We start from the raw sequence: 13497 nt of genomic DNA on the forward strand, positions 1-13497 counted from the left end.
CTTGCCTTCTTCAAGAACTGTGTGTGAGATGCCCATTGACTTCATTGGAACTACCATTACCTATACTGGAGTGTTCCACAAGCAAAGTTTTGAGAGATTGTCCCCTAACTAATTAAGACTTGAAATGCCATAGCAAAGCTGGAAATACTTGTCTATGCTGCCAGTGCTTTCCCAGTATAGCTATACCAGCAGAGCTGCCTCCTGTAAATGCAGCTAATGTCAATAGAAGAAGTTGTTCTGTCAGTCTAGTTAGGCTACCTCCTTAAATGACATTAGTAATGCTGATGTTTACAATGGGGATTTTGCTGGCATAGCTATGCCAGCTGTGAGGTATCGTTTTCTCAGACATAGCTACAGTGACAAAACTTAGTAGTGTAGACCTGGCCATACATTACATCCAATGTTGCCTCTAATTGTTTCCATCCATGTGTGGAATAATTTTTCTTATGTGCACCAAGGCAAGTGTGGATGTGCACCACCAATAGAAGCACATTCTGCTGGCTATGGGCACACTGCTAATCAGATGGTAGGCACCTGAATTTCTCCTAGATTGCCACCCAAGCACTCAGCTTACAGGGAACACTGATTACATTCTACAGATAAGGAAAGTGAAAGGAGAGATGGAGGTGGAAATTCTCGAAGGCCCCCAGAAATCACTTTTTGGTTCTGACCATTAAAAACCACTTCCCTTCCTAATTAAAAAAACAACCTACCCACCAGTGTCCAAATTCTGACCTTACTTACACCAGTGTAAATCCAAAGTACCTCCACAGTCTGTAATGGAGTTAATCTCCATTTACACTGGAATAACTCAGAATAAAATGTTGCCCCTAAAATTATAGCTGTACCATTTACAATTTTTTTTCCATGCAGTAGAATGTAAAGCTTGTGTCATTTCAATCAGCTGCAGGCAGGTGAAATTCTCAGTTTTCAGTTTAAATTAATTTTCTTTGCTTCTTCTCTTTTTTTTAGTTGAATCTCTCTGCATTTGACACAGGGTCCCTTAGTATTTCTGCTACCCTTCCTACAGCAGTCCTTCCTCTATGGAATTACTGGCTCTTTTTCTCTTCTCTCCCTCCCTCCTTTTTTCCCCGATCCTTGCTGCCCATGTCTCCAGGAGTACATCAGGCGACAGTTAGAGGAGGAGCAGAGACAGTTAGAGATCCTGCAGCAGCAGTTACTGCAGGAACAAGCTCTACTTCTGGTAATGGGGAGACCACAACCCTGCTTACCCACTTTCTGTTTGTAGTGTGCTTGTCTGTGTGTGCCAGTGTGTCCCCATGCCCTCTGAATGGCTAACATAACAAGTCAGGTTGTGCTGTAACTTGCATACGATCACCTGCTGCATGTATATAATTAAACCCATAAAACTCATAACCACACAATTCTCTAAGGCTCCATTCTGCTAAGAATAACACACTGAGATTTTTTGTTTCATAAATGTAGAGGGAGCCACGCTCTGAATTCTTGTGTTTTTTCCTCTCAATTCCGTGACTCCTCATCAATTCGATATCTTTTCTGCAAGCTCCTTTCTCACTCAGTCCATCTCTGTAATGTCTGCGTGCTTTCACCTTCATTAGAAGTGCAGGCCCTTTCTCAGCCCCACTGAGTTTATTGCAGAGTAATTTTTAAGGCCGTTAGCAGCGTGCTGGAATACAATCAAACTGAAATGTACTCTGCATACCCACTCAGCTTTACAAGATTTGAGAGCCATATTTCATTTTCAAACTATTAGTTGTACTTTCCTGACAGGAACATTTTGTGTTCCCTTCTCATGCTGTTTCCATTTTAGACAATGTTTTATATTGCACTATATCCTGAATTGCCCTTTTTTGTTTAAAGCGAGAATTATATTTATCAGTATTTATGGGGGGGGGGGGGTTCAATACCACAGAGCTCTTTATTGGTCTCTGTTTCCATCGGCTTTATTTAGAAAAAGAGGGAACATGCACAAATCCCTCCTTTTAAGAGGTACTTAAGTATTAATGATTTATTAATTAAACTTTTAAAAAGCCCCAGTGCTTCAGAGAGATCCTTTAATTGGCTTTGCAATTCAACTGTTGCCACAATCACCTACTCTTTTGAGGTGCTGACCACCAATCAACTCCCAGTGGCTTCGGTACGTAATGAAGGCTTTCAGCACCTCGCAAGGTGGGTCTCTTTCTGCCAAACCTGGTGGTAAGCAGTTGTAATTTACAAATCCAGTGAGGATCTCAGATTATTCAATGGATTTCAGTTTGGTCAGCTCGGTGTGAACCTGATTCTATTCTTTGTACATAGAAGTGGCCTAGAGGATTTAGATACCAACCTCCCATTTGAAATGTGGCTTTAAGATCTCACCCACAGCAATTGAAGTTAATGCACTTAGTACATAGATAGCCCTCTTTCTTGGACCCCAGTTAAACCTAGCATAAGAGGGTGTGGCTATGCTGACAGCCCTACAGCTGTACTGTATGCACCAGGTCTAGATGGGAGGGGGAGCTTCAGACTACTAGACCTCAGTGGAACTACATGGGCAAGCAGCTGTTCACACGTGTGAGCAAGGGGTCCAAATAGATTTCTGCAGTGCAACATTCAGGTAGAACTATTAACATTGAGGATGTAAAACGTCGTTTAGAAAAGTAACCGTGTTAACTGTTGAATATCTTAGTGGTGACGTGCGCTGCAGGCTCTGCAGTATAAAGCTGAAATAAGCTTATTGAAGCTTTATACTGCAGAGCCCACAGCGAAACCTTCCTGGGGGCGGGGCCTCCAGCCCTTGCCTGTCACACCCTTGGGGAGGAGGCTTCAGTGACTCAGCAAAGCTGCTTCCCCAGGAGCGAAGCCGGCAAGAGTTGCTGCCCCGTTCCTGGGGAAGCTTTGCTGCCACGGGGAAACTTTGCTGCAATGGGGAAGCCGCCTCCCCAGGAGCCAGCATGTAATCTGTGGCGAACTGGGTCCAACATGGACAGGGGTTGCTCTGTCCGGCCCCTACCTGTGGTGGACCCTCCAAGGCTGGAGCAACCCCCTGCCCGGCTAACTGAAACTGGCAAACATTACCCATTTAGGATGATGCTAACTGGGTTAACCTTTCCCATCCCTCATTAACATCCCCAGTTTCCACATGAGAGCTTAGCTTGGTGAAGTGTGTCAAAGCTAGAATTCAAACTTTTCAGCATTTTTTGGTTCCAGCTTTTAGAATATGCCTCTCTTCAAGTTTCTTTAAGGTTTCTCCTTCACTGAACATCCATGGGCTTAAGAACTGATTGGCTTTGTAGGTCTAAGCCATACTTTCCATTTGGGTTTATTTTTCATCAAACTGATAAATATCTGATCGCTCTCAGTCCCTCGCACGTTAGCCTGACTGTACCTGTACAGCGTCTCACACCCATGTTATGGTGGTGTTCTTCTTGGGTAGGAGTATAAGCGCAAACAGTTAGAGGAGCAGAGACAAGCAGAGCGGCTGCAGAGGCAACTTCAACAGGAGCGAGACTACCTAGTATCCCTGCAGCAGCAGCAACGGCAAGACCAGAGGCCAGCTGAGAAGAAACCACTGTACCATTACAAGGAGGGGATGAATGCCAGTGAGAAGCCAGCTTGGGCAAAGGAGGTAGGAAATAATTAGTCCATTTGTGCCTTGTTTGCCCCCACAAACTTACATATTATGGATGGAGAGTAAGGATTGGACATAGTTCTCTTTGAAAGTCACTGAAATTACTTTTCTGGGTCTAGATTCTCCTTTGACTCCTCCTTCCCACCTTCCCCCCCCCCCTCCCCCGGGCCACACTGAGGTTACTTTTCACTTACAATATATGGGAGGGAATGCTAAAGGGGTAGGAATCGCAGAATGCCCATCCCTGTTTAACTTTGTAGTTTAATTAGAATTGAGAATTCCTGAAACCAGGCCCAAGACTAGGAGCATTAGGGCATCTCTGCTGTAATTATTACTATGATGAGAGACGCTGGATGAAAAGTGGCCCAGTGCAACTCAATAGCTCTGAAGTGGATTCCTTTGCATTGTCCACATTCAAGCTGAGTACTGAACTTGAAGCTGCTGGTGCACTGGAAGGGTGTTTTTTCCTGTTGTTGAGATTATATTTTTACGAACTGTCCTATCTAGTTTTTGTTGGTTTGGGCTTGTAAGGAACACAATCTTTGTTGCTAATCTTTTGTGCAAAAACAGGCAATAGCATCTTGTAGTGAGTATTTTTAAAGTAATGAAGTATGAATACTGTATATAATTTTATTGGCCAGTATTGAAGGAGATACATATGTGCAAGCATGCAGTACAATCTCTGGATTATATGCATTCCTTTTCCCCTTTTCCCAATTATTACCCAGAAAGAATATTTATCTATTATTACTAGTTGTCCTAGAATAGTGTGTTTTAATAGTATAATTTTGTAATTCTACTCCCAGGTACAACAACAATATCTTAATAATTCGCCTGTTCTTCCAACTAAGCAGAATCACGCTTCTGTTGCCAAACAGTTGGCAACCTTCATTACTGGCAAAGATGCAGCACCAAAATCCAACATTAAGCCTTCTTCTAATTTTTCCAAGTCACAACCCTCAGCTAAACCAAATCTGCAGTACATCCAAGCATTACATCATCGGAAAGTGAACCCATTAGCCTCTGCTAAGCCAAGACTGGTTCCTCCCATTATTAGGATTTCTAAACCAAGATCCCGGGTAGAGCAACACACCCAGAACGGAGAAAAAAACATCTTGGAACGTTCTCCATTTAGATTTGGTCATCAAGAGCGATCAAAAAAGAATGATGTGATATCCCTCAAAGGGTCTCGCTCTCAAGGATGTAGTCCAGTTAGGAAATCAGAATTGGAGATACCACGTGTTCCTTCTCCTCATGTTTCAAATGGAATAAGTTCACATTTTCCTATTAACAGAGTAAAAATGGACTTTAAAGAACATAATGGAGACAGGAGAAGAATATATTCTCCCTCACTAATACCTACAAGTGCCTTATTTCCTTCAAAAAGCACTCCATCATTGAGCAATATTGACATGATGTGTGATCACCTAGATCTAAGTTCTTCTAGCCCAGAACACATTTTAAGAAAAATAAAGATTCAAGCCCTTAATAAGAAGCTCCATGCTTCCTTTGAAAGTATTCCAGAACTCCTTCTGCCATCTACAGGGATCCAGCGTACACAAATGCAACAGAAAATAGGAAGAAGCATGGATCAGCTTCTCCCTCCATCTCTTGGTCCTTCTCCACAACGTTCTCAATGGAATATAGCCATTTTGGCTCCCTTGTCTTCTCGCTCTCGTTCATCTTCAGTGGACTTGCTTTCCTTTCCCCTTAATTCCAATTTGATTCAGTCTTCTGAAGTTTGCCGGGGTAATGCTCCAAATAGCATGTCTCAAGAGGTAGCCCCAGAATTATTCTCTAATTTTTCCTATTGTTCTTCCAAGCTTTCTCCTCAAGTATGTAATGGGAAAAAATTTCTAAATTTGCCTGTGACCAAGACATTCCTGTCGTCAAGCACTCCTGATCTGAGAGATGTCAGACAACTGAACTCTAAACAGCCTCTGGTGGGTGACATCTTCCCAAATTTCCAATGGGCTTAGCACTTTCTTACCTTTCTAAAAATCAGGGCTGTCTATTGAGCTTTTGCTGTGGTGAAAATGTGTGGCAGCAAGATGGGATGAAATGCCCATCTTTCATAGCACAGTTTTGAATAAACTTTTGAATTCCTAACATGCCTCTGGCATTTTACTATTTTCAATTCTGTCTATAAAAAGATTCCTTAAAGTCAAGTCTTAATATGTTGTCTCTTAGTTAGAATGAGGGATTTGGCTATCAGTTCCAGAGCAAGGGCCTAGCTTATCACTCTTACTCATGGTGAGTAATATCTTATTCCATGAGTCACCTCATAAGGTATAACACAGAGTGAGTAAGGACAGCAGAATGTAGTGCTAAGCCTCTTGCTGTAATATATATTATAGGGAAGGAGTGGTTTACTGTCCAAATTTCATAGAGCTAATTATTAATTTACCTGTATAATCAGGTCAATTTTCTAATGAAAGGAAAAAGTACTTGGAAGTAATTCTGAAATACAATGAACTTGAGAGCATGTTAGGCTGTCAGAAAATATGTACACACACATAGCTCAATGTAGATAAAAATAATATCAATATTTACAAAATTTTGATTAATACCTCTCAGCCTTTTATATTTAAGAAGTAGGTTGTGCAACCGAAACTCTCTCAGCACTTATACTAGAGCACTTACATAACTAGTAGTCATTCTTATGATGTGAGTAGTATAATCATGGATTATACAATCTAGCTGTAAATAGTGTAAGCCTTCCATTTTCTGTGAACATAAATGCAATGGAGTTCCCTCTTCATCATACTTTCGAATTATACATCACATGTTTGTTGTTATCTCCTGACAGTCTTATTTTTATGGTAGCTGTCCATTTTGAACCATGGGTAACTAGTACTCTCAGTTCTTCACTCTAGGCTCATTAGGTTGTGCCCTGACAGACTCCATTTTTGGCTCTCAAGATAATTGTACTGGAGCTTGTTCCTGTTTTTGCTGCCAGTTTTTGGCCCTGCTAGAAATATACAAATTGCACAGAGATATTGCTCTGAACCTTTTCTGGATCAATTAATATCAGCATTGTTGGTGGCAGTCCTCTACTTTTGCCAGGATTATTCTTGGATTAAAAGCAGCAGTTTTAATGAGTACAGAGTCATATCTTTCTAGCCAGACATTTACCCACCTTTGATCTTGTTCCTTGCACATTTCTGTCTCAGCTGGAGTTTATTAAGAGCAAAGTGATAACTGCTTTTAGCTATGGGAGTAAGATCTTTCCAAATGCCATATGATTCACTCCTTGTTGTTTATATTATTTATGTAGAGCAATGGGTATGAAATATTAATAAAAACAGAAGATGAAATTCCTGCAGTTAATATATTTGTTTAAAGAGATACAATACAAATGGGAGTGGGATGTGGATGTTCAAGGATGTATGCTTCATAGAATGGTCGTTCTCTGTAGGAACTTTACAGTGTCCAAAATTACTTGATATGCAGGGTGTGAGGAATATCTACTCAAAATTATGATCATTTTACCTCATGTATATTCTTTTCATATGTAAAACTATAACTGTCCCCAAAAGGCTCTGGGTCAGCAGTATCCACTCTTCAGCAGAGGTATCTGCTCCATATTCTCCCCACACCTAACAGGTTCTGGGGCAGAAGTTCAGGTTTGGGATTCAAACTAGAGCCTTGAGGTAGGGGCACACAGATTTGCTGTGTCAGTGGAACAGTCTTGGAGTTTTGGAAAGGTACCATTCTTGAAGGGGCATATTCTGGTCCCTGCTCTCCCCTCACCCCCTACCCAACAAGGCCATACCATTCCATTCTCCATTCACCACCTCCCTCTAGCAGCTATTGGTCTCCTCAGCTGGGGAGTCTCCGCTCTCTTACATGCACAGTGCACAAGCCAGTGCTGACAGGAGTGGAGATCTCAGCAGATGCACCTGTGCTCTGACATCCAGAAACACTCCCTGCATGCCAGGTCATGACACCACCTGGCCTAGAGCTGCTGGGCCAAATACGAGGGTATATCTGCTCTGAAATCTGGGTGTGTGATTCCCGGTTCACATAGAAATACTTGCACTAGCTCGCTAAAAATGGCAGTGTAACTGTGGTAGCATGGGCAGCAACAAAGGCTAGTGCCTGCTGAGTACAAATCTGCCAGAACTCAGTGTACACATACTCGGCATGGCTAGCCCATGCCACCACTTGTTGCTGCCTGTACTACTGCAGCTATGTTGCTGTTTTTAGTAGTATGCTGTGCCAGCTGGGAATCACACTCCCAGCTCTCCATAGAGAGAGCTCCTAAGTGGCTCTGTGACCCCACATACCAGGCCAAGCACCAGTCACTGAAATTTGGCCTGGGTACCCCTTCACATGTACCAGGGGGCAGCCAGGTCAGATTTTGGCATTGCAGCCAGAGTGATGCTCTGGAAACTTTAGCAGCAGCTGAACTGGTTTAGTACAAGACCATAGCTTACTAGTGGCTGTGCAATGGTCTCCTGGCTTTGTCGTCCGTCCCCCGCTCCCCTCCCCCGCCCCACTCCGCTCCTCCCAACTTCTCTATAGGAGCACTGGAACATTTTTACAGTGGGGATGCTGAGAGTTGCTGAACCAAACTGGAAATCCTGTATATAATGGAAGCCACTTCAAGCAAGGGGGTGCTACAGCACCCTCTCTCCCCCCTCTCCCTCGTCTCTAATTCCTGCACCTATGCTCCTCGGGTTGGCACCAATGGACTGCTTGTTCAGGTATTCAGACCTGTTTACTCTGACTAACCAGCCTTTGCACTTGCTTGCTTCTTCATAGTCTTTCTCCAAGACACAGAGCAGGTGCAGACAGTATTACCAAGTCAGCAGCCACAGGGGGTGTCCTAGTCTTGGATGGCCCCATCAATGGTAGGATGAAATTTACTGCTCATGCTGCCCGGTTCAGTGACGGTGATAATTTCAGTCCGGCTCAGGAACTGGGATATCACCCCTCTACCATAGCCCCAACTAGAACACAGACTTGGTTCTTCCTTCCTACAGCCTCACAGGAAACCATCCAGTAGTCCTCCAATGCCCCCTCCCCTGGCATCCATGCACACCCATCCCCACACACAGTTCTCTATGCATGCCTTTTCCCCTCCCCCTTTCCGTGGCACTGAGGCCTTGACTTCTTTTGCAGTGTTAGCTTGAGGCACGACACAAGTATCACCAATAGCCCAACTCCCATCCACACACTCAAATCTCTGTGGAATTTAATTTAAAAGTCAAGCTAGCTGGCCCATCAAGGGGCTGGACTAGAACGTGAATGCTGCTGACGAATAAGCTAATAGTGCAGTAGAGATGCAGCTATTCTGTGCGGCTAATCCTGCCACACTGTGAAGCAAGAGTGTGATTCTGCATTGTGGCTGTTCTTAGTCCAGCGAGGCTAATTGAAGAGGAGCTAAGTCGAATGCTGAGAACTTGGACTAACTCTGCAGTGAACACCCAGGCTAAACTGCCTTATATATTGGCATAACTTATGTCATGGAGGGGGGTGAATAAACCACCTTGTAAGTGATATACGTTACATCAACCTAAGTATTGGTGCAGACAGTGTTGTATCAGCAGAACAGCTTCTGCCACTGACATTACTGCCACTGCTCATTGGAAATAGATTAATTACGTTGATGGGAAGAGCTCTCGCCAATGAGCTTAGAGTGGCAACAGTGGATAGCTGACAGCAATACAGCTGCATGGTGCAAATGCACTGCTGTGAGCTCACTAATGTAGCAATAGTCATAGCCTTAGCTTGCCCCATGCACAGAGGAATATGGGGCAGAGAAAGATGGCCATACATGGGATCTTGGATTGGGGGAATTCGGCTGAATGTCTTCCCAGGGACCCCAGATTTCCTGGAACTGGCCTTGAGGTGACCTTTTGCATGTGTTTAATGCTTCTCCTGCAAAGCACAGTTTTCACCTCAGCTGTATCTATAAATGCCATTCTTCGCCTTTCAAATTAGATTAATATTTCACCTCTTCCATCAGCCCGCTTTGCTTTTGTTGTCCTTTTTGCCCACTTTAATAATGTATCAGACTGTTAGTCACTTTCCCCATGGTGCTGCTCTCTGATAATGTTGCCCACGGTACGTGGAAGCAGACGGAGTTCTTTTGCATTTGAGGTGAAACTTGAATTATCTAGCAAGCAGCTGGCGAACTGAGCTGATCCTTGCAGAGGTTGGTCCAGGGGAGCACTTTTGTTTTTACTCTGTGCAAGGATATAATCGATAGGGTTGCCGAGAAGATGAAGTGGGGAGTCCTGAGTGTACCTTCTCCTGTTATGTTGTTGACATACAGTGTATGGAAAGGAGATGTTGGTAGTTGGAGAAAGGATCATCTCTCTCTCCCAGACCATACTGTCAGGAATCTGTATGTACAGCCAGTCTGGAAGCATGGCCTGCAGCAGAGTGGTCTTTGGGCAACCTAATGAGAGTGCCAGCCATAGTAAAGTGCCTGATTGGGTCTTTAGCTCAGCAGCAATTCAATAGCTGCTCAAAACATTGACCCGTGACTGCTTGTTCTCAGCATTCCCCCTGCCTTGGCCCCAGCTTTCCTTGCTCCAGATAATCTGGTCCTGACCCTCCACTCTGATTCCTGACTACGGCTTCTGACCTTTGACTTTGATTCCTGACTTGTGATTTCTTCTCTGGTGACTAGCCCCTGACTCCTGCTCTAACCACTGGGCATGACCACTCAATTCCTGGTCTCTGACAATCTGAGCAGTCCCAACACAAAAAAAGAGAACTACAGCTGATATGGCAAGCTTGGATTCTTCACAGGCCAATGTCTGATGGAGGTAATGTGAGCCCTGCATGCCTTGCAGACCCAGATTGCAAGGCCTACAAGCTTACAGCAAGGATTACGTAAGATCCTGGAACTTCTGTGTCCATATCCCATAACACATAATCAAGATCCCAAGGTTTCCTCCAGCTTCTGCCCATGCCTCCTGGCCTTGGTCTACTGTATCAATGGACTTCATTGAGGAACTGCCATGCTTTCAGTGACACAGTAATCCAAGTTGTTGTCAACCTTTTAATAAAGATGGCGCACTTCACACTGCACTGTACTGTTCTTAGTGCATGGGAGATGGCTTGGTTCTTCTTGGAAAATGTGTTTTGCTGCTCATGGGCATTTTGTCAGGCTGGGGTCCCCAGTTCATCTCATAGCTGTGGCAGGAACTGAGAACATCCACCTATCACCTGAAGCCTACAGGGTGAGCAGAGTGTCAATCAAATCCTGGAGCAGTATCTCTGCTCCTTTTTGAGTACCTACCAGGATGACTAGTGTCCTCTGCTGTGCAACACCAAATTCACATATAGAAATACAATCCACACCTCAACCCAACACAGCCCATTATTTACAAATGGTGACTTTCACCCTTGCTTATGCCCAGATTTAGCCAGGAGCTCCCCAGTGTTAGCTGCTGTGGAGTTAGCCTCCCAGCTACATTGGGTGCATTCGGAACTGAAGGAACACTTTCAATCTACCAAAGGAGCCTAAAAACACTGTGCAGACTAAGACCATCAGGCTGCCTCTACTCTGGCTGTAAGGGATAAGGTGTAGCTGTCTTCCCAGAAGCTGGGCTGAAGTGGACTGCCTGGGTGGTTGGAAGAGTCAGCAAACCAACTCGAAAGCTCGGCGACAGTTCTTCGGTTGTTTGAAGCATTCTCCCACAGCTGTAATAGCCCTTGTGCTTGCTTATTCCAGCCTTGCTCCTGCCTGGCCTCACTCTAGGTAACCTGGCCCTGACCCTTGGCTCTGATTTCTGACTTGGGCTCTGGCATCTGGTGTCTGGCTCCAACTCTGGTCTTGGGTTCCTACTCCTGGTTGTTGACACATACTCTAACCACTAAACCTGATTCCTGTTCTGCCCACTGAGGACATCTGCTTGGGTCCTGGTCTCTGGCAGGATCTCACTCTGCCATCTATTCCTCCACAGTAGCTATAAAATACTCTATAATCAGCTGCACATTATCATTTGGCTCGCTGTCAATGAGCTCCAGAAGTTGGTGGGAGGACTCCAATTTCATCATCATTGGCTGCTGTTGTTAGTGCTTGAGCTTGAATAATAGGCAGATTTACTGGAACTCCTTTGAGGCAGATTGAAATGAGACTGTCACTGACTGGACTGTATCCCAGGATTTATGCATATGCATCCTTGTTCAGATGAAATGCAGCTATACTTTCTGTCCTTGTCTACGCAGCTAAGTCCTCTTTGTAGGAGTTTATAAACTGGCCTAAAAATGCAGAAGAAGAAACCTTAGTTGTTCTGTTGGACCTTTAGATGTGCTAGCTGGGTCTAAAAAATTCTTGATAAGCCTTATCATTCTTAGGAGAATGATTTCCTGAGGACACAGTCTAGTTCCTAAGTTTGGGTTTTTCATATTAGTCTCTCTGATAATAAGAACTCCAACTTCAGAGGGAATGGTTCATTGGTATCAATTTAAAAATACTTTTTGAATAATTTTATGATCCATCTCTTAGCTGAAAAAAGTTAATATCATTATTCCTTCTACATATGCACATACCATTTTTGTTATTTTAGAAACTGATTTCTTAACACAACTTGTGCACTCGCTAATTTGCTCTTTCTGCAATTTGATTTTAATAACACATGCATTGCATTTATATCTGGATTAGCTGAAAGCAACTGGATTTTTGTCATTTCTAGTTTAGCAGCATACCTGTTACCCACAATAGAGGATTAGGCACTAATCTTATTAAATCCAGATAGAAACAAATCACCTTCTTGCTGCCATTTTCATTTTTTCTTTCAAATCTAACGAAAGCACGCTGCATTACAGTATCGAAGGTAAGGACATTCCTTTCGGTGGAAATGCACTGCAGGCCACTTGTGCTGGGATCATAACACTTAGAGCTTTTCTTCTTCAGATGCATTTGCTGGAAATGCCTTCTTGTGGCTGGCCATGTCTCTTTGAAGCTTTATTTTCCCTTTCAGGTTAAAAAGGACACAATATGTGTGTGAAAAAGCCAATTGGTATCTTGAAAATTCACTTACCGTACTGTCTGCCTGGTAGTTTGGATTTCTGAAGCTATCCACTAGCTTAATCTATTTGAAGTAGGAGGGTTTTTTGCATGCTTTGGTCCTCAATTCCCTATTGCTGTTTTTATGGGTCTTTCTCATCTTTCAGGGGCTGGAACTGCCACTTAAGAGATTTCTTGATTGTATGATCAATGTATAGTCTCAGATTTTACAAACTCAACGGTCAAATGACTACTGTTTTAACAGCAAAAATATGTTGTAAAAATACATATTCTTGTCTAATTATTATCTCTTGCAGCAATGCCAGGTTCTTGCAGCTTTGGCAGGGTTGGGGGACTGCTTTCAAGGCAAAGGTGAAACTGTCTGAAACCTGTATAGCCATTTTTAAAGGGTTGGTCAAATCAGTACCACAGCATTCCAGATACACACAAAGAAATGAAAATTGGGTCTGGTCTGGCTAGCACTCAAGAAACTATCACCAAGCTGCATTTGGAAAGACTCCAAGCAAACAGTTCAATGTAGGCTCTGGGGAAGGGAGAGGCTGTTGGGTATAGCATAAGTTTGATTCTGTTCAAAGAAACAAACAAAAACAAACAAACAAACAAACAAACAAAAAAGGACTTGTATATTAGGAAACTTGTATATTGTAGGTAGAGGACCAAATTTTCCATTGAAATGGTATGGTACAGCTCTGCTGATTTTAAACAACCTGCTTCCTCAAATTGGCAAAGACAGGATGAGTCCAGTTCAGAATTTGGATGCTTATTCACAAGGCAGAGTGATGCTCCACTGACATCACATTGGTTAATCTCAGAACTCCTGCCCAACAAGGGACATGAGCCAAACAAGACTCAAGTATAAAGTAGCAGAAAAAGATGAATTGGTTCTTGGAGGATCCATTATTATTATTATTAT

The 13497-nt window shown here is 43.3% G+C and overlaps 1 protein-coding gene across 11 annotated transcripts in view; it reads left to right on the top strand.

The window, feature by feature from the left end:
• TNIK (TRAF2 and NCK interacting kinase) overlaps positions 1-13497 on the top strand; it is a 353730-nt gene that overhangs the window by 284256 nt on the left and 55977 nt on the right. For 6 of the 11 annotated variants that reach the window (XM_014572378.4, XM_014572379.4, XM_075937944.2 and 3 more), the window contains exons 14-16: positions 1118-1204; positions 3398-3589; positions 4399-5535. The exons of 1 other annotated variant lie outside the window; for it this stretch is intronic. In XM_014572378.4, coding sequence (XP_014427864.3) covers positions 1118-1204; positions 3398-3589; positions 4399-5535 — 1416 coding nt within the window. The remainder of the gene's footprint in view (positions 1-1117; positions 1205-3397; positions 3590-4398; positions 5536-13497) is intronic. 4 more of the 11 variants (XM_075937945.2, XM_075937946.2, XM_006120826.5 and 1 more) reach the window with 3 other exon arrangements.

The sequence above is a fragment of the Pelodiscus sinensis genome, chromosome 10 (genome assembly GCF_052426305.1).
Source record: "Pelodiscus sinensis isolate ZL-2025 chromosome 10, ASM5242630v1, whole genome shotgun sequence".
NCBI lineage: Eukaryota > Metazoa > Chordata > Testudines > Trionychidae > Pelodiscus > Pelodiscus sinensis.